The 21,309-nt window shown below is 33.8% G+C and overlaps 7 protein-coding genes and 1 non-coding gene across 8 annotated transcripts; 3 read left to right on the top strand and 5 right to left on the bottom strand.

Moving 5' to 3' along the window:
- Positions 1–978: 978 nt before the first annotated feature.
- Positions 979–2,770, bottom strand: PHYBLDRAFT_142545 (hypothetical protein; the record flags this gene model as incomplete). Its single annotated transcript, XM_018430830.1, has 5 exons — positions 979–1,078; positions 1,170–1,309; positions 1,615–1,683; positions 1,768–1,877; positions 2,677–2,770. 5 exons carry the CDS (start codon positions 2,768–2,770, stop codon positions 979–981), a joined length of 513 nt encoding a protein of 170 aa, XP_018295071.1.
- Positions 2,771–3,737: 967 nt separating this feature from the next.
- Positions 3,738–4,445, top strand: PHYBLDRAFT_158055 (hypothetical protein). The gene has a single exon (XM_018433723.1). It carries the CDS (start codon positions 3,843–3,845, stop codon positions 4,329–4,331), a length of 489 nt encoding a protein of 162 aa, XP_018295072.1. The 5' UTR covers positions 3,738–3,842; the 3' UTR covers positions 4,332–4,445.
- A 162-nt stretch (positions 4,446–4,607) lies between these two features.
- Positions 4,608–7,815, top strand: PHYBLDRAFT_165528 (hypothetical protein; the record flags this gene model as incomplete). The annotated part of the gene is made up of 3 exons (XM_018435252.1): positions 4,608–4,940; positions 6,951–7,146; positions 7,799–7,815. The coding sequence occupies 3 exons, from the start codon at positions 4,608–4,610 to the stop codon at positions 7,813–7,815; spliced, it is 546 nt and encodes a 181-aa protein (XP_018295073.1).
- Positions 7,816–10,258: 2,443 nt separating this feature from the next.
- PHYBLDRAFT_t83 lies at positions 10,259–10,330 on the bottom strand. The gene has a single exon. It is a non-coding gene; the product is annotated as a tRNA-Gln (tRNA).
- Positions 10,331–10,373: 43 nt separating this feature from the next.
- PHYBLDRAFT_142548 (hypothetical protein) lies at positions 10,374–10,649 on the bottom strand (the record flags this gene model as incomplete). The annotated part of the gene is made up of 2 exons (XM_018430831.1): positions 10,374–10,554; positions 10,630–10,649. The coding sequence occupies 2 exons, from the start codon at positions 10,647–10,649 to the stop codon at positions 10,374–10,376; spliced, it is 201 nt and encodes a 66-aa protein (XP_018295074.1).
- Positions 10,650–14,285: 3,636 nt separating this feature from the next.
- On the bottom strand, positions 14,286–16,227 carry PHYBLDRAFT_165529 (hypothetical protein; the record flags this gene model as incomplete). The annotated part of the gene is made up of 3 exons (XM_018435253.1): positions 14,286–14,661; positions 15,892–15,911; positions 15,988–16,227. The coding sequence occupies 3 exons, from the start codon at positions 16,225–16,227 to the stop codon at positions 14,286–14,288; spliced, it is 636 nt and encodes a 211-aa protein (XP_018295075.1).
- Positions 16,228–16,726: 499 nt separating this feature from the next.
- On the bottom strand, positions 16,727–17,767 carry PHYBLDRAFT_68155 (hypothetical protein; the record flags this gene model as incomplete). The annotated part of the gene is made up of 4 exons (XM_018441897.1): positions 16,727–16,814; positions 16,878–16,926; positions 17,278–17,377; positions 17,639–17,767. The coding sequence occupies 4 exons, from the start codon at positions 17,765–17,767 to the stop codon at positions 16,727–16,729; spliced, it is 366 nt and encodes a 121-aa protein (XP_018295076.1).
- A 797-nt stretch (positions 17,768–18,564) lies between these two features.
- Positions 18,565–20,663, top strand: PHYBLDRAFT_68154 (hypothetical protein; the record flags this gene model as incomplete). Its single annotated transcript, XM_018441896.1, has 7 exons — positions 18,565–18,645; positions 18,965–18,991; positions 19,175–19,199; positions 19,920–19,975; positions 20,189–20,258; positions 20,326–20,342; positions 20,493–20,663. 7 exons carry the CDS (start codon positions 18,565–18,567, stop codon positions 20,661–20,663), a joined length of 447 nt encoding a protein of 148 aa, XP_018295077.1.
- Between the last annotated feature and the right edge of the window lie 646 nt (positions 20,664–21,309).

The raw sequence follows: 21,309 nt of genomic DNA on the forward strand, positions 1-21,309 counted from the left end.
TTTAAAAGCTATTATAAGCATTCTTTATAATCACTAGTTGAATTGCCAATTTTTTCTTAGTGGATCTATTTCTAATAAAGATCTCAAGCAGTGCGATGAACATGATGTCAGTTTATTAGAGTGTTCAGAATAATTTTTTTTTCTATATGCGCTTTCTTTCTTTCATAACATTTAATTATATAACTAAAAGTTAATTCTATGATATATATTCCATATCAAAACCTTTATATAAAGTATAGATTCCTTTTATTCTTATATGTTTTATTAAAACATTCTTGCTATTATATTTGCTTATTATCTAATATAAAAACCCGATACTCTCAATATTATATATTACTATGCCCAGTTGTGAAAACTTTTAGTTCTCTTGTAATACATTTATATATATAATCTAAGACTAGATATCTGCTCTTATCGACTATAGCAATTCGGTAAATAAAAAAAAAACTAATTGCATTTTAAACATGTCAATAATATTTTTAATTTATGAGACTTGCTTTAATAAAAAGCTGGGATAATATAAAGAGTCTCTTGATATGCTCTTATAGTCTATACATATATATATATATATAGACCACTTTCTCTTTCATATTCCAACTAAAGTGGTACAGTTTTACAACCTTTCTTTTAAGAAATAATATATTAATATATAACATATGTGTCAAGTAAATTTTTATATAAAATCAATTCACGAAAATGGGTAGCCATATAAGAAATTCGGGTTTTTAAAATGAAAGTCTTTATATTGCTTCTAATCAGAGCAATCAATCCATTGATCTACAATTTTCTATGCATGCTGCTATGTCATCATCTAATGACGAAAGCATAAAATTTTTTCACAGTTATTTAGTAAGAGTGCCAGCCAGACCATCTCTGTTTTCCTCTTGTGCATGGTAAGTCTATTATTTCCTTTTCATTTGTGTTGAGGGAGTAGTATAGTCTATAGATATACTAATCTTGACCTTTTTTCTATGTGAATCAGCGGCGTGTCGGATGGATGGGTGTTGGTGTGGTGTGGATGGGGGGTGTGGTGGGTGTGGTGGGTGTGGTGGGTGTGGGGTAGTTTAGTTTCCCCTCTCTAGTTAGTTTACGTAGTGGGTAGTCTTTAGATATAGCTTTCGTTTATCCCTTTAGCTTAGCTTAGATTGATAGTTTCGTTCCCTGTTCACCTTTTATTTTTTAAGCCCATAGCTAGCCTCACACCCCAGCGTTCCCGATCTCCTCCCCACTCCGTTCTCTTCCACGAAGTCAGGACAGGTCTACGCCCTGTGGAGGATGGATCCGCCTTTATAGGTGGTGAACTAAGATTCTGACGATATATTTGAATATTAATAAAATTTTTTTTTAAACCATTTTTGTCTGCCCATAAATACAATGTCTGCTTTACAAATGATTGAGAGAAACACTTTATTATTAGAAGAAAACTGAATAAAACAATGCGCGAGAACAATAATATGAGTTTATTTTTTATTTAAAAATATCAAGTTTTAATAGTAGTGTATTTTTTATATGGGCGAGAAGTGGGCGGTGTGAGTGGGTGGTCCGTGTGGGTGGTCCGTGTGGGTGGTCCGTGTGGGTGGTCCGTGTGAGTAGTCAGTGTGACAAAGTTTTGACATTCATGGCGCATGCTAATGACGAGAGATTAACATCGCGAGACTTTTTGTTAGGTGGCGTCCGCTTGGTCTAGACCCAGTCGCGTAAAAGTATACTGAAAGGCGTGAGCTTTGAAAATTATGTCCGATGGGATGGAATTAGATGGGATGGGACGGAATTGAATGGCGTCATTGGGATCGAAGAAGGTGTCGGAATTATGGTGGTATGAATACTATATGACTTGGAGAGTTGAAGGTCAGCTCTGAGAATGGTGACATATAACACTTTAGGTATAGAGAAATATTGTATATGACTTCCGAGTGTTGAGGTTTTATTATATGGCCATTATTTCGATTTTTATTTTTCAGTGATTATAAAATAAAAGAATAATATTGTTGGTGGTGGCGATTCTGGTAGTTTTGTAAAGTTGATGGCGGGATGGTGGGATGGCGGGATGGAGGGAATGTAGGAAGAGGATTGACGCCATCGTTAAATAGAATTTTTATTTTATTTTGGTTACGGCGCAGTGAAGGCCACTTTAATATACCGTCCTCTCTGGGCGATTGTAAGTGATCACAAGACGGTCTTTCAACCTATGTATGGGTAACAGTATCCCTGTCAATGGACCCTGCTATGTTCCTTTAGCTTAGGGATACACAAAGCTGTCTGCGCAACCAATTGGTAATACCAATTTACAAAAAAGTGCATTCTGTCCGAATTATCGAGTTGAATCCTTAGTGTTGTGAATGAGTATTGATTACTGCTGAATCTGAGAGTAAGACTGATTGATAAAATAATATCCTCAGCTATTCCAGTCAAACGGATCTCCCTTTATGATATTATCTAATACACAGATCATCATACACATAATTGATTATTTATTATTATCACCATGACATGGGATATACAAATACATATACATTATATATATGGCATCATTATATTTCATCTACATATTTCTTTTATTATACAAATACTTAGTTGAGAGACTACAACTACAACTATCTAATATTATGAAACATTACCCAAGTATCTGGGTCGGAATACTAAAATATTACCAATAGCATAAATGCTCTTCTTTACCAAAACTCTTGGACTGATCTGACTGGAGAAGTATCATATCAATTGGTCTTTCCGGATCTTTCCAGAAGAACAATACTCCTGGAAGATGACTCATCGTGATAAAGATTACTTAAGCACACACTGAATTACAAATTAGAAAAACATATAAATATCAGTAGATAGTTCCATGTAGAAAGACAATCGAATTTTATCATTCTTTACTTTTCTTTTGAAATAAACAACCTACACAAGTTCTCACGAATTCTTTCGTCTATATTATATTTTGCTTTATTTTCTCCCCACAACATTTTTTTTCGTGAACTACAATGAACTCTCCTGCTGACTTGTTTCCCGCTGGTTTGACCCCTGTTCCTGAGGAGGCTACCTTGTCCCCCATGTCTGCGGATGAATTATTCTCTGACTTGAGTGAGCCCGTCCTCTTTCCGGATGCTGCCCCTGGTTTTGGTTCCGTTTCTGGTTCTGGTTCCCCTCCCGTTGGTAGAGAAGTAGCAACTGCTTCCTCCTGTGTGGCCGTTCTCAAGGCTGAATTGGGCAACCACATCGAGGCCTTCAGCGCTGTTCATGTAGCAAACAATGAGCAAGCAGCTGATGATGCACTCCGCAGGATCGAGCGCACAAGATTGGCAATCACTAGCCTTGAAAAGTGCAGCGAGATGCTTGCCTCTCCTGGTACAAACACAGAGAGAGCTGGCCGTGAAGGAGGGTTGACTCTCAACAGAAGAGATCTTCCCAAATTCCAATTGGCCTCCAGTATTATTAAGCCCTTCCCAAATGAAGAGGTTTTTGAATCAGTTGGACATTTCCTACGTACTTTCAAGAATGTGATCGAGTCTTCTTCTTTGGACATCGAGAGAATTTGGAAGAAATTCCTCCCACTTTGCCTGCCTCACACTGATGACGGATGGGTAGAGATGGATCTTAAGAAGTGTATTGATTGGAAGGCGGCGAAATCATGCTTCAACAAAAGACATGGTTCCAGCTTGGTGTCTCGGCGATTCACAGACCAGATCTTTACAATGATGATGAAGAACACTGAGTCCATCAGTGATTACTCGAAGTTCCTCCATGCGGTTTACAATGCTGGTTTACCCAAAGACGATGCTCGCATTGCTGATCGCTTCCTTGCCTTGCTGACCTTATCAGTGCAAACACTGGTAAGAGTTACCATGGCCCGCTCTGGTCCCAATGGGGAGTCCAAGTGTGATTGGACTGTAGAGCAGATCACGCAGATCGGCAGAGACATCTTTGGGGATGACAACAGGCTCTATGCTGAGGCGACCCGATTGATTCCTGGTTCCCGTGGGCAACCTGAGAAGAATAACGAGGAACATCCCAGAAAGAAGCTTCACCACTCCAACAAGATAACCAAGCATGAGAAGACATTTTTCTGCTCGCACCATGGAAAAAACCCGACCCATGAGTCCAGCAAGTGTTTTACCTTGATCAACCACAAGAACAAAGCCAGTAGTTCCAACAGTCGCAATCCTTGCAGACATTGTGGTGAAAACTACTACCATGGTCATGTCTGCAAAAGCAAGAACAATGAGCCAATTCTCATGGTATCCCAGTCTCCCGCAAAGGATAAGTCTGAGCAGATGCTCAAGACGATCCAGGACAGGATAGATGAAGACATGGAGGAAATATCATTTGAATAGAACCAGAAGTTAATCGGGATGATCGATACAGGCAGTTCCTGCACGTTTATAAATTTGAAATGTTTAAATAACAATTTACAAATAACAAAAATAAATTCTTCAATTGGTTCCTTTAATTTTCTGTCTAAGAATAGTAGTACAAAGAGATTAGGAAAAACTGATCCTTTAAATTTTAAATATATAAATGGCATTATCTTTAAGCATGCACCAGAGGTGTTAGAGTTTAATACGGGTTTTAATTTTGATATCCTCCTTGGAAGAGATATTTTGGCAAAGATGAATATTGGATTAAATAATGTTTCATATGATATCGAAGGAGAATATGTCCATTCAGATAATGCAAAAGACTATGCCGCCATTTATGAAAATCTAAATATTGATAAAGAGAAAAAGTTTGAACCTGATAATTCGCCAGCTGGCACAGCACAGCAACGAGCAGAATTTATGAGCTCTATTAAAGCATCACTGGAGGAAAATAAGAATATTCCCGTTGAGTCATATTGTCCTTTATCAGAATCTATTATTCGTTTACCTACTAAGGAAGGTGCGACGGCTTACAGATGGCAGTATCCTATACCGCATGCTCTAAGACCAACACTTGACAAGCAAGTAAAAGAATGGCTTGAGACAGGAACTATTGTCAAGTCCAAGTCCAACACTTCCTTCAACAGTCCAATGTTGCTTGTTCCAAAGAGAAACAAAGCGGGTGAGATTGTCAGTCATAGAGTGTGTTTATATGTGCGATTGTTGAATCAGATCCTACCTCCCACATTCAATTATCCAATTCCAAAAATTCAAACAATATTTCAAAACTTAAGTGGAAAGAAATTCTTTACCACACTCGACTTATCCAATGCGTATCATCGTTTCAAAGTTGCACCTGAGGATGTACACAAACTGACATTCACTCACTTAGGTGGGCAACAGTATAGCTTTATTAAAGGCTGTTTTGGCTTGAAGATGCTTACTTCACAATTTCAACATGTCATGGCTACTTTATTTGATAAGATTGACTGTGTACAGAATTTTGTTGATGATTGTATCGTTGCCAGTGAAACATTTGAACAGCATGTCAAAGACGTGAAATTAGTTATTGAAAAATTGTCATCCGCAAAGTTGATTCTGAACTCAGAAAAGTGTGTCTGGCTTCAACATTCAGTGAGATTGCTTGGTTTTGTTGTCAATGAGACAGGAACCAAGGTTGATAAGCGAAAGTTGACAAATGTTGACAAATGGCCTATTCCTACAACTGCGAAACAGATTCAGCAATTCATGGGTTTGATCAACTACTTCAGAGATTATATTCCTATGATTTCGAAGGTAGCTGAGCCTATTTCACGTTTGAGTCATGCCAAGAATGTGTCTGGTCAATGGACAGATGAGCAGACGAAAAGCTTTAAAGCACTAAAAGACATATTGCACCAAGATTTAATTCTTCATTACGCAGATATGTCACGTGAAATGTATGTGGCCACAGATGCATCCCTTTATGGAGCAGCTTGCTTATTGTTTCAGCGAGATGAACAAGGGTGTGATAAATATATCAGCTTTGTATCAACTTCCTTAAGCCCATCGCAGTGACGATGGAGCACAACTAAAAGAGAATTATATGCAGTCGTTTTGGCACTTGAAAAATTCCGTCCATTTCTGTGGGGCCGACAGTTCACAATTTTTACTGATCATCAAGCACTCATTTATCTCTACACTCAAAAAATTGCTAATCCGATGATGATTGGCTGGATTGAGACACTCCTTGACTTTGATTTTAAGGTGGTCCATATACCTGGTTTGTTGAATAAACTACCTGATTTGCTAAGCCGCTTGTATCCCCCAGAGGATAGTGACAAGCTGGTGGAGGATGATGGATTGAGAAAAATCAGAACAAATGACTTTCAAGCTAAAAACAGAGTTATTGTTCAAAAGAAAAAATATAGTAAAGACAGAGTGCTAAATGTACTTGCAACGCAACTCGTCGAAAATGCTTCAGAGTCGTCCAACTATATGTCACCTCCTGAAGAAAAGCGTAATGGCTTACTAAAAGAAGCACATTCGTTTGGTCACTTTGGAAGTCAAGCTATAGTGAATGATCTTCATTCACAAGGCTTACACTGGACTAATATATATGAAGAGGCTAAAGAGATTATTCGTTCTTGCCCTGAATGTCAGAAGCACAATATTAGCAAGAAAGGCTATCACTCATTGACTAATGTTGTAGCATTCCTACCATTTGATCATATTGCAATTGACTTATGCGGTGAATTCCCTGTATCAGAGGATGGACACACGTACATGTTAGTTCTGGTTGATGTATGCTTCAAGTACATTATCTTGAGACCACTGCCAAACAAGAACTCAACAACAATAGCTAAAGCATTGATAAAGATTTTTGGAGATTATGGTTTTCCCAAAGTAATGCAAAGTGACAATGGTCTGGAATTTAGAAACTCTTTAATGTCAAGCCTATCTAAAGAGCTTGGAATTGATCGAAGATATTCGACAGCATATCACCCACAAGGAAATGGTATTGCCAAAGCCAGTGTAAAAATTGCAGAGAATACTGTACGTAAAATGATGAGAGCGAACAGCAATGACTGGTGTCACTATCTACCAATTGTTCAGCTGTGTATCAATAGACATATTCCTCAAAAAACACTAAGTGCGCCGTTTTCATTAATGTATGCTCGCAGAGTCAATGTGCCTGATGAGTATGGTGACAAAGATAAATACTCTCTTCCAAAAGCCACAGTTACAATTGATGAGCTAGAGAAGCAGATTGATCATATGGAAAATATTATATTCCCTGCCATTAACGAACGTGTGTTAAGGATTAATGAGGAATTAAAAAAGAAATATGATCACAAAAATATCCTAATCGACATCCCCAAAGGAACACACGTTATGGTCAGATTACCACATCGATCAAATAAATTGGCACCTATTTATGAAGGTCCATATACAGTGGTTTGAAAGAATAAAGGAGGATCGCATGAGTTAAAGGATGAGCAAGGTGAATTGTTACACCAAAATTATACACCCTCAGAACTCAAGATGGTCACCATCGATGAATCAACAATTGAGAATGAGCTCTACGAAGTTGAAGACATTTGAGATCATCGTGGTACTGCTGGTCAACGAGAATATTTGGTCAAATGGGCTGGCTATGGCGAACGCGCTAATACATGGCAAAAGGCTGAAGACTTTACCGATTCCGCAATTGTACAAAAATATTGGAAGAAAGTTAGAGAGTTGGAACGTTTAGAGAATGAGAGAGCTGAAGACTTGATTAACAAAAGTGCATCCTCAAAAAAGAAAACAGTTCACACTTCAAGACTAAATGGTAAAAGTAACAATAACAATGAGCACAAGAAAAGAATGCTTCCTACCACTTTGAGTAGAGAAGAAAGATTACACAAAAGAATAGCAGCAAAAAATTAAAACAACAAAAAATGAACACGTAATCCACAAAGCTGAGTTTACAGTGTAGATCTCTATAAAGTACAAAAATTATGTGCATGATTGACTATAATAAAATAAGCAATTGGCCAGACAATGAAATAGTAAATGAAATGTTTTATTGCCGAATCAACAAAAGGTATTGTTGAATCTGGTGGAGGATAATGTTGTGAATGAGTATTGATTACTGCTGAATCTGAGAGTAAGACTGAAGGATAAAATAACATCCTCAGCTATTCCAGTCAAACGGATCTCCCTTTATGATATTATCTAATACACAGATCATCATACACATAATTGATTATTTATTATTATCACCATGACATGGGATATACAAATACATATACATTATATATATGGCATCATTATATTTCATCTACATATTTCTTTTATTATACAAATACTTAATTGAGAGACTACAACTACAACTATTTAATATTATGAAACATTACCCGAGTATCTGGGTTGTGTTGTAAATGAGTATTGACTACTGCTGTAATTGAGAATAAGTCTGAAGGAAATAATATAAGGCCTCAGCTATTCCAGTCAAAGGTGTCTACCAATTACTTTATTATTTAATACACAGGTTTAGCATGCATGATAGTGATGATATTTCATATGATGATATCACCATAATATGGGATACATCAGTGGATTATTATAAGCATAATTATAACTCATAAACACATTTACTTTCGATGTTAATACTTCATTGGGACTACACACATTTATATAATTAATCATATATTAATTATCCCAAGATCACGTTGCTCTGATTAAGGCTCAGATAGGATCGATTACCTGACCCCAGTCATATAATTTTCCCAATCCAAAACAATATAAATAGCAGTAGTAGTTCAGTGTAGGAACCTGGTCAAACTTTGATACAAAATCTTTCTCAATAAACAAAACCTACACAAGTTCTCACGAATCTTCGTTCCTAATTTCAAATCTTGAATTCTTCCTCTTAAAAACTTCTTCAACTTCAACTACCACAACAGGTTGGAATACTAAAATATTACCAATAGTATAAATGCTCTTCTTTACCAAAACTCTTGGACTGATCTGACTGGAGAAGTATCATATCAATTGGTCTTTCCAGATCTTTTCAGAAGAACAATACTCCTGGAAGATGACTCATCGTAATAAAAATTACTTAAGCACACACTGAATTATAAATTAGACAAATATATGAATATCAGTAGATAGTTCCATGTAGAAAAACAATCGAATTTTATCATTCTTTACTTTTCTTTTGAAATAAACAACCTACACAAGTTCTCACGAATTCTTTTGTCTATATTATACTTTACTTTATTTTCTCCCCACAACAAATGTTTTTATTAATAAAAAAAGTATTTAATTTTTTATATTTGTATCTGTTTCTATTTATTTATGGTATTCTAGTTGAAGATAGTTATTTATAAAATTTATATAAGTTAAAATTATAAAAAGTATTAGAGTTAACATCAGTGACCCAAATTTGGAAGTTATAAGCAATTAGTAACAGTTGGTTTTTTAGTATAAAAGATTTTGACTTTGCTAATTGATCTTTTATATATGTTTTGGATGTTTAAGATGGTGAATATACTTGTAGAAGATATTACTGGACAACAAGCATCCAAGACATATTATTATAGCTATTATTTTAGTCAGAAATCAAGTATCATTTTGTATAAATAGTCAAGAAATATATTTAATAAAAAGTATCTTTTATTCTTATTTAAAAACTATTCATAAACTTGACGATCCCCAGTGGTATTGATTCTGCGACTTAGTTACAAGTGCCAGAAAAGAAATACCAGATCGAGACTTGACAGGTTGACAAGAATTTGGGCATAACAAAGGTGTCGGACATTATTTTGATGAATCCGTAAAATCTGAAGATAGTTAACCGCAGTATAATGACTATTTCTTTAATTAAATATAAATAATAACTACTGCGCATTATCCGCAGTAAACTATTATACTCTATTTAATTACAAGAGAAGTCCTTTTACTGCGGTTGATGCTCAGAAGATGTTACTGTGGTTAATCTTTACAAGACATTACTGCGGTTCGTTATCTATGAGGTATCTTTGACATACAGAACTGCTGCGGTCAATTATCCCGATTTCTCGGATTCATCAAAATAATGTCCGACAAACCCAGATTGGGAACAACAAAGGTTAGCTTGTCGTTCCCAATCTGGGTTGGTCTTCCTTTTACTATAACAAAGTCAAAAGGTCAAACCCACTGGGGATCAAGGAGTATACGTAAAATCAAAGAGAGGATAAAAGATACTTTTTATTGATATGAATTGAATTGTCTTATATAGTTTTCTAAACTAATACTGCGCATTATCCGCAGTAGTTATTATTTATATTTAATTAAAGAAATAGTCATTATACTGCGGTTAACTATCTTCAGATTTTACGGATTCATCAAAATAATGTCTGACAAGCTGACAAAATTTTTTGACACGACACAAAAAGAGGTCTCGCCGAGATTTGAACTCGGATAATGAGAATCAGAATCTCAGATGCTAACCATTACATCACGAAACCTTGATGTTTTTGTCATGTGTGCTGTAAACAAGTGTGGATTTGGTCAGTTTCTGGTGAGGGATACCGGACAGTGGATTCCTTCGGTGGTTTGGTCCGGCGGTGAGCTGTGACGGGTGGTACCGGACTCGTGGGCGTTGACGTCGACGGTGAGTCGACCGAGTGACGTGTCTCGAGGGACAAGAGTGGTCCCCCAGGTTTCTTGGGAAATCTTGCTCCCGATACCCCTATACCCAAACCCCCCAATATAATTCTGTTCCTTAAAATTAAAATACCCATCTACATCGTCATCTCAGAAACACCTGTCACCCACTAAAAACATTATATCTCTTTCCCCTAATTTCATATACTTCTTTATTGCCGACATTTATTTACACTATTTTTTATTAATTTTATTAGATTCCATTATTATACTATTATTATATTTTTTACTTTACTTTATTACATTATTATTATATTATTACTTTACTTCTATCCTACCTCACTATATTTTTACTTTATCTTTATTCAATTATTATATTTTTACTATACTTTTATTTTACTCTCTCTATATTTTTCTATTCTACTTCTACTATCAATACCAGTTACACGTAGTAAAATTTTCACTTGATTTTCTTTTCTTTTTCTCAAAAAATTATTTTAACCAAATATTTTTGTTTATAAAATAAACAATCTTTTCAATCAATAAAATCATCATTCTATCTTTGATTGTATTTTATTTTGTCCATTATTATTCTTATTCTTCATTCATATACAGTATTCTTGTTCTTTGGAGTGTTGTTTATTGATCTTGACATATTTTGTTTCTCTGTTTTCTCTTTTCTGTCTTTCTCAAACCTTGTTGTTATCACAATTTCTATTTTTATCTTCTTCCTATTTTTTCTACCTGTCTGTCACTAATTCTTATCTGTCAAATTATCTATTCTTTTCGATTCTTGCTGTATTTTTATTCTTGTATTTTGTAATCCACATTAAATTTATTTGCCAAGTGGTACTGTTACAATTCACAAAAAACAAACACATCACACGTCATTTTTTTGTCACAAGTGTTGGAAACAAATGAAGCTGTGGGCTATGTTGTAGTGTCTTGTACCAGAGGGTCAGTCTGCTTAGTGAGTTTGTCCAGTGGTTTGTTGTAACATGTTGTTCTGATTATGAGAGACTGACATCAACAGTTTGTTGATGTCTTGTTGTACCCTCGGTTGTAAGAGGAGATTTTTCCATGCACAGAGAAAATCTTGTTTCTATTCCCTGTTCCTTTTACATACTGTTGTATATGAGAGAAAAATGAGATGTAAAGTAAATAAAATGCAGATGAGAGTACAGCGAGACTTTGTTTTATTAGAAGAAGTGAAAGAATCAGAAAAGAGATACTGTTATATTGCTATTAGTATTATGCGTTTATATAGACATTGTATTTAGCTTGGTGATGATATGATGATATTATGTAATGTCTGTTTCTCTACCATTATCTTCTATGATTTAGTTCTTATGTTTTTAGTGTTATTGACTAAAGTCTTAGTATTTGTCTTAGTATGTTCTTTACGTAATTTCCTTGTATAAGGGAAGATATATCTTTTAGTATCATTACTAGTTGTCGGTAACTCAATGTATGTATTTATTGAGTGTCTGTACTTTTAATTTAAATCTACAATTATGTTGGATACAACAATATTCTATGATTTAGCTCTTATGTTTTTAGTGTTATTGACTAGAGTCTTAGTATTTGTCTTAATATGTTCTTTACGTAATTTTATTATATAAGAAAATATATATACTTTAGTATTGTTACTAGTTGTCAGTAATGCAATGTATGTATTTATTGAGTGTCTGTACTTTTAATTTAAATCTATGATTATGTTGGATATAACACACACTATATCTTTTTCTTTTCTCTTTGTTAACATATTTATCTATATTGTACTCCTTCAAAATCATGATCACCAATACTAGTAACATTCCTCATCTACAATGTACATAATTCATCTTGCTGACATCTTTGCACAATATCAGTACTTTTATTATTATATTTTTACCATATATTTATTTATATATTTTATTTTTGCCATATCAATTAATCATCATTCTATTTTTTGCTATCTTTATTTTTCTAAACTTCTATTATCAACTTTAAATCTCTTTATCTTTAAAAGAGAAGCAATTTTATTCAATAAAATATCATTTTTTAATCAATTTCAGTATCTTTTTCTTGTTTTCTTCTCTTTGTGATTTATAATATCTTGCAATATAACACATTAGTTCTTTGGTTTTAGGAAGGTTGTTTGTTGATTTTGGTCTTCTTGTTGGCTATTACTTTTCTGTTTTTGTCATTCTGTTTTTATATGTTTTTCTCTCTCTCTCACTTTTAATAACAATTCTATAGATTGTTCTCTCTTTTCTTACCTGTCAACTATTGCTGTATGTCATCTTTTACTGTATTCGTCTTCTATTCTATTCTATTATTATTGTATTTTATTTGCCAGATAATCTGTTACAATCTACAATAAATCTAACATATCATACATTATTTTTGACATATGTATTGTAGTTAGATGTGACATCAAGCAGCTTCTGGTAAAAGACACTGGATAGTAGATCTCTTTAGTGGTTTGGTCTAGTGGTTAGTTATGATGGATGATACTGGACTCGTGAGCATTTATGTTGACAGTGAGTTGACTAGGTGATGTGTCTTTAGTAAACAGGAGTAGTTCCCCAAGATTTCTTGGGAAATCTTGTTCCTGATACCCTTTATTCCCAAACCCCAACTTATATCCCACCCTTAAAAATTAGAATACTCATCTACATTGCTATCTTAGAAGCACCTGTCACCCACTAAAACTTATACTTCTTTCTTCTAATTTTATATACTTGTTTGTTGCTGATATCTCTTTACAATATTTTTTATTACATTTTTATTAGATTTCATTATTATACTATCACTATATTTTTTATTTTATTTTATTTCACTACACTATTATTATATTATTACTTTACTTTACTTCTATTCTATCTCACTATATTTTTACTTCATCTTTATTCAATTATTATATTTTTATTATACTTTTCTTCATTCTCTTTATATTTTTATTATATTTATCTATTCCACTTCTACTATTAACATCAGTTGCACGTAGTAAAAAAATTCACATAGCTTTCTTTTTGTTTTCTCAAAAAATTATTTAACCAAATATTTTTGTTTATAAAAGAAATAATCTTTTTATTCAATAAAATTATTATTATATAGCATTCAGGACAGCCTCAAAATTATTTTCCTGTCCTAGTTTTTAAATGCCGCATAGTAAAAAATAAAAATAATTTCACATATATTTGCCTTGACAAGAAATAAGTCCAACTTATATTTGTGCAGGACTTCACAAGCTCAAATGTAATATAAAATAGTATAAAAGAAATAATCCAGAACAGTAAGAAAAGAAGTCTGTAATTCAAAAAATATTTAATATAGTATAAAATAATCTATATAAATTATACTTGTCATACACAACTTATATACACAATACTTATACTTCTTTACGTTTAAAGCCATATATTCGTCAAAATACATATAATTATTCCAACAAACAAAAACAATTATAGATAAAAAAAGGTTTTAAATGTTCTATTGAAGTAACTTTTTATATAAACTTAAGTTTTTTGATGTTTTTTATTAGCTGGTAAATATGCTGTTTTGGTTTTTTCCTAAGAAATCTAATGTCTTTCTCCCCAAGACCCTCCTCTCCTCTGCCAAGTGCATTGCCATTTCCTCAGACAACTCACTTTCCCTCGCATGCTTTTTAATAGCAATTATTACACGGCATCTTCTGGCAAAGAAAGTGTCATCTTGGCTATGCCATCCCGGTTGAAGTCTCTCTAACTCAACCACAGACTTCGCACCATTCAGGTCAAAATGCCACTCTCTCCAAAGATCGGGAATTGTTTTCACTCCTCTACTCATGCGATATTATAGAGGAGGTGATGCTATTGTCTGTTGTTGATGTTGTTGTGACTGTATTGGCTGTGTTGGTGTGTTTGTAAATTGTATAGCCTGTATACTTCCAGATTCTCCAATGTTGGTCTCAGAGTTCATTGTAAATATTGGCATCTGAAAGTCTGGCCCACCTGAGACTGACAGGATTATACTTAATGGAGCAAGGCCAGAAGTGATATCCCTTAAGCCAGTAAAAAGTTGCTGCATGGTTTCTTTCAGCCCACTTGACTCTGACTGTATCTGGGCTTGTATAGTCTTGAGGGATCGGTGGAGCATTGGGGCAGTAGTACGAAGTTGTAGAGTTGTAGGATTGTCTTCTCTGACTTCGACAATATGGGCTTTAAGATCCCTAATTTATGCAAAAATAAAGGATATTAGATAACGTTGATAGGTTTATTATGTCTACTAAAAAAAATATTATTTTTCTTACCTTTCAAACTGAATATACAAAGGGTCCTCAAAAAGAGCGTGCTGCCAGATTGGGTGGGTAGGGTGGTGAAGGCGCATCAAGACCAAGACTTGAAGAAAGACTTTTCTTAAAACAAGCATAAGCTTCAAGAAGCAGTTGGCAGAGTTAGTGTCTTGAGTCTTGTTTGCATTGATCTTATCGAGCCAAAACTTGACCTGAGGGAAAACCTTCTTCAACAACTCAACAGGGGGCTCCTTCATGGCTCTTGGCAAGAAGAAGTGCCCTGCACTTTCCAGAAAGCTGGCCATCTTTCGCATTACCTCATGCAGTAAACCAGTCAGGTAAGCACCATTCATTGTTAAGTTGTTTCATCGGCCTAAACGTCGAATCTGGGCCTCATCAACACCATCTAAATTGGCCATTCTGGCACCAGCACCTCTAGCAATGTGGGTCACTTTGAATGAGCAGATCTTGCAGAAAGCAAGCCCTTTATTGAAAGCCTTGTTATGAGCAGAGTAGCCCCACTCTTTGGCTCGATCGGTTCCTGACTTAAGAACCTTGATATCAAACCAGTCTTTTGACTTGGTAAACACAGGGAACGGCTCGTTTTCCACATGGAAGCATTAGAAGAAGTATGCAGCAAGCATCATGACTGGGCAGATCTCAACAAGCTTGTTACAGAGACAGCCACTCACTTCCAATCGGCCATGCTGGTTCGTTTTTCCTTGTCGCATAATAAAAACAAGCGCGGGACAAGGAGAAGGACCTTCACTCTGAAGATCTACAGTTTGCAAATCTGGTAGCTCGGCCATTCGTGCTGACTGCCCACGCAAAAGGAGAAAGTGAGACAGCAGGAAGGAAAGGCTGTTTCTCAAGTCTGTTCCAGTCTTTTCGCTGAAGTAGTAGTCAACAAGCATGGTCATTTCTTGGGTGGTGATATATCTATCGTTGAAAGAGAGCTTTCCATGATCAATATATTTGGATTTGCGTTTATGCTCTTCATTGTTTTTGGCTGCCTGGATGAGACCAACACATTTGGGGCGAGGATGGGGGTTGCTGTTAATACCCTTCATGCATTGTTGAGTCCAAAGGTCAGTAATGGTGGCCAAGTAAAGCTCCAACGTTGAGCTGCTAATGGTTCTTGCTGTTGTCTCGCCTTTTCTGATGTACTTGCTTTTACAGGAATTGACCTTTTGTTTTGTTTAAAAAACGGAGAAGTTAATTAGCTTATCCAAAAGGATGGGTAATTGTTTTTTTGTAACTTACGTTTTCATGCAAAAATAAATGAAGTTTGGATCCATTTACAGTGTATCTGCCCTCATCACTAGCATCAAACTTTTCATCGCACCAGACACGATACTCATTCTGCTTGGACTCATAAGTCTTCTTGGTGTTCTCTGGTCTTGACTCCTGAACATTTTGGGTAGTCTGAGCTTGAGCAGCTCTCATCTGTGTATTGACAACAAGATTTCCGGAAGGATAAAATCTGGGGAGTTGAGTGTTCATTTTTTTAAAATCGAAGTAGAAATAATAGTAAGATGAGATAGAACCATTGTTGCCTATGATTTCTGGAGTATATATACCTTTTTCAAAGTGAATATTGGTAAAAATAAATCAAAGTGTTAGTAATATACTGCCAAGAAGCAATGTCTTTGGTTATCATGTCAAACCAATCCTTGTAAAAGAAGACCACACAAATAAAAACGCTTTCTGTTTGTGTAGCAGTGTAAACCAATAATATTGTCTCTTTTATTCCATATATAGAAATAGCACTTGTACTATTTATATACTTCTTTGTTTTATTTAAAAAATGATAACGTTTAACCATATATTTTGCTGTAATAACAGTAAGTTAAAGCAAAAACATTACAAGAAAGTGTTTACGCATATAAAACCTTTGATATTTCTCATAAAAGAGCAATATGTGTAAAATAATAGTGGCAGAAGCAATGCCGAAAAAGGGTATTCTTCTAAGCCAATGAAAATTGTTTATATCCGTTTTTATTTATATCTCCCAGGAATGAATTTTGGTGCTGTCCTGGTGCGATTCCTCTGCTTGTGCTCCGATATAACTCCTTATTATTTGTATCATGCTATAAAGAGAGAATGATACACAATCCCAAGAAATTATTTACAGCAATTAGTTTCCAGCATACCCAGAAGATGTCAGACTTTGATCAATACCAAGGGCAACTGCACAAAATACTAATTTTTTTTCATATATTATAAAATAAATGACTTTTGTTTTTATGTTTTAGTAGTTTGAGAATCTTAAAGGGCGTTTTGGATACATTTTTTTAAATATGAAAAATAGATATTTCTGTAGGAATATAGAAATGGAAAAACATTGCAATAATTTTTCCCTCTTACTTTAGAAATACCTTGAGACTGCATATAAGCTGCTTGTTATATTTAGGTTTAATTTAGAGAAGAGATAAAGAAATAAAGTGAGACTTTGTATAGTGGTTTTATTGAGAGAGAAAAAGAGAAAGTTGGTATCAGTTAAGATAGTGTTCTAACTATGACAGTTATGCCCTTTTTATAAGGCTTCTTTACTCTTAGGTCTGTATTTATCATTGGCTCCCGAGATTAATGCTGTGTTTTTGATAGGACTTGTTTTATAAAAATTTATATGACTGTCAAATACAACACTGCTCTTTACTCATAAATAAAAAGCGTTTCTTTTTCTAAGAAAACTCAATCTGCTCTTGTCATTATATCTTTGTTTCTTAAGACTTTCTTTTCTTATTATATTCATTTATTAGAGTGTATTTACTTTTTAACTGGTATTAATATTATAATTTTGACATTAAGTCGTAAATCATACTTGTTTAGCTCTTAGCTGTTCTTTTCTTTTTATACTAGAACTTTAGAACTTTCTACTAAATTAGCTCTATGTAACTCTGACACAGCTTACCCAGCAGTATGATATAATTATATTAACAATCTTTGTGATATTATCTACAATACTAACTATAACAATTATTGATCTGATTATTGTATTTGATATATATGGGCAACCACTGTGATACAAAAAGAAGAACATATTATTGTAACAGTCTATTTGATAGAATAATCTTTATGCATAATAGTTATTGTAAAAGATATAAGCTGAATATAATTAGATAAATCCTATTAGATATAAATACTCTCTATTTATTGACTTTTTTTAATCAGTTTTGATTCAGCTAATATCTCAATAAAATTATCTTGAGTCTCAAAGTACTTATCAAGCTTCCAATTCTCCCCAAAATACAGCAACAATCACTTAATTGCTTATATGTATTTTACATGCTGACAAGATGATAGCTACTAAGCTATCCCAATAGGAATATGCTCTTATATGGGATAAATTCAACAGCCAAGTGTCTGGATCACTACAACTACTTTATACATTGTTTTTTGTGAAATTGTATTCAACTTTGATGCATTAATTAAACAACTGGCTGTTAGTTATTATCATATTAAGTATGCATATATATGTGTTTCTCTAAAAGATCTACTAACAAAAAATCTTAGATATATAAATAACAACTTTTTGTAGTTAGTTGTCTTGTCCGATTCCAGAAAGCTGTCACGCTGTGTTTCGGGTCTCTCCATCTTCTGTCTGTCTAAAGAGCACACCATCTTTAATTCTTTCCTCACCTCATCAATTGCAAAATGTCACGATACCCTTCATATACTGTATTTTTCCCATTACTTACTTCAAGAACTTTACCCTAGCTTTTTCTATTTTTTATCTCGCTCTCATCTTTCCTTAAAACATTCTTTAAGAAAAACATATAAATATTTACAAACAATTCATAAATAAAGAACAACTTTGAAACCCTACTCTTAAAAAATATGATAATCTGGTGTGGAAAATACACCCTTTTCTTGAAGAACAATTCTATTTGCTTGCGAAGCTACGAATTATTGGATTTAGTATTTAGATAAAGCACTCTGTTAGTTTTCCCTCTTTTTCCACATCTATTTCTTTCTTGCAATTTCTTAATCTCGCTCTCTCTCTCTCTCTTGGTTTTCAGCCAAAATCTCTATTTCAACAATCTCTCTTCTTCTTGGACAATTACATCCACAGGATACCACACCGCGTGACAAAGTCAACTCATTTAGACTTAGTTCTAATAGACATTGTTAGTAAGTTAAAAGATCTTGAGACTTATAGCTTGTATTATGTTGTATTTGACTAGTCACTGGAAAATTTATAAAATAAGTATAATAATAAACACCGTGTTAACCTCAGGGACCAATATCATTAGCAGACCTGAAGGTAGAAGAAACCTATAAAAGAGTATGTAACTGACATACTCAGGATCTTATCTTGGTTGATACCAAAAGATCTCTTTTTCTCACTTAGATAAAAACACTCTAAAACAAGTCTCACTTACTCTCTACGTCTATCAAATCTCCTATATTTTATATACCTACACACAATACTTTTTATTGTAAATAGATATTGATTTGTTCTGAATTTGAGAGTAAGACTGAATAACAAATAATTTACATTTACCTATTCCCGTCAAACAGATTCATCTTTACGATGCTATTTAATGTGGATAATATTATATCTTTATTTATTTCTTTTTCTTTCTTTAATATCAGCGTGTTTGTAAGGATCAATAGAAAGTTATTAAAATCATCTAAGCTACGTTAAAGTACTTGAAACTCATGAAATATAATTGAAATATAAATATTTTATTGTTTGTTTTTGACAATATTATTTTTCATATGGTAAAAAATCAATTCAATCCAATACAATAAAAAAATAAAACAGTTCTTTCAATCTGGTAAATAAAATCAAGAGAACAAACTAGCATTGAATACAGTAGAGCAAAAGAAATGACGTAGTGAAAAAAAGTAGTACCTATATCTCTAATCGAGCTATGCAAACTCATATCTGCCATTTTTTTTTACAAGTTAAAAAAAAATGACAGTTATGCCACCACTTTTTTAACCGTATTGTGTAAGCTCATTTAGAGTCAATCGTAACTAAACTATTTATTCTATTTTCATAGTTTGGAAACTGACAGCCACTTTACACCAAGACTTTGTGTATCTGTTTCAAGGATAATAAACATCGATTCAAACATAGTATCCTACTGTTGATCAAAATAATATATTCCTAAACACATGATGAGATAATCGTTATCATCTACATTCTAGACACATTTTATCTAGACCAAACTATTTAATTCTAGCAGTGTTAGTTCAAATACATATTGACAATAATGAAAATGACAAAGACCTTGATAAGGTAATTTTTTTTCTTGGATGTAAGATACATGACGGAAACCCGTCTCACATTTAGCGACTGATATCTCTCTGTTAGGTTTCTGGTCTATCTAGAAAGAAAAGGTTGAAATAGAAAAAAGCTTTTTTAATTCTTTATATTGAAAGGAGTAATTCAATACGTATACTGTCAAAGTAAAAGAATACACACATACACAATATTTTCATATTCTTTTAGAGTAGCTTTGCTCAAAGCAGTTTAATCTTTGAGCTAGAAAAGATTATGCAAGTTTTTTTTTTAAAAAAAAGTATGTATACATATAAAAGTTCACTATTAGAATTATATAGCATTCTTAAATTGATAATATTTTGTAGTGACATCCATGACATTTGTATGTTTTGAGCAATTTTACGTTTATAGACTTTACTATCATTTTTTTTATCCACTGAGAAGCCTAATAAGTACACGGATTTTTGTGCAGTGACATTTTTTGGGATTGATAATCAAGTAGATATTAATCAGAGTTTTTATCTATTAACAGACATGCTTAGTATGTTCTTCAAAGCTAGAGATAAAAGAAGAAACAAAATACATGCCAATTTCAACAGCGACTCTTCATGTGGATGGCATGTCTTTAAAGATTAAAGAACATCACACGTTTGAATTTGGAAAGGGCTCTAGTTCGAATGGACAACCTCGAAACATGCATTGAAAGTTGTTCTGTATCGATCTTCTTTGGTGATTTTGAATTGATGGAAAAGCGCTTTTCAAGTCTAATTCTGTAACTGTTGTTGCACAAGTAATGGTGTCAAAGATGTCTTATATTAATGAAAGCCCCCTTCTTTTTGTATTGTTTATTAAGGATATAAACCCAAAAGTGATTTGAGTTCGGTTATTACAGATTCGAAGCTAGTGAATCTTCTATTTCAAGACATCTAACTTTTAAAGTGGCAATAACAGCGACTCTGTTGGTGATGAAGGGGACATTGTGAAATACATTTTGGGTATGAATGAAAGTGGGAATTTATCATCTGGTAAGTAATGTATTGATGTGACGTGGATTCAAACCTGGGTCTTTATCTGCGTTTCGTTTGTGTTTGTGTATTTTATTTTTCATCGCCAAGTGTATGAGGGCTATTCAAGACCGTGTCTTACTGATTCTTTAACTATAGCCTCTTCTTTTAATCAGCTGTTGACTATCTCATCTATTACTGGTCCTAGAGTATATGGTAGTGAATCTTGTATCTACTAGGTTTTTGAACCTTCTGAAGCCTCGAGTTTCATTAATACCTTTTGTAACGTGCAAAACCAAGTTTTGGTATAGCTTCATTTTCTGTTAGGTAGCTTTGCTATTGTGA

Source organism: Phycomyces blakesleeanus (assembly GCF_001638985.1).
Source record: "Phycomyces blakesleeanus NRRL 1555(-) unplaced genomic scaffold PHYBLscaffold_5, whole genome shotgun sequence".
Taxonomy (NCBI): Eukaryota; Fungi; Mucoromycota; class Mucoromycetes; order Mucorales; family Phycomycetaceae; genus Phycomyces; species Phycomyces blakesleeanus.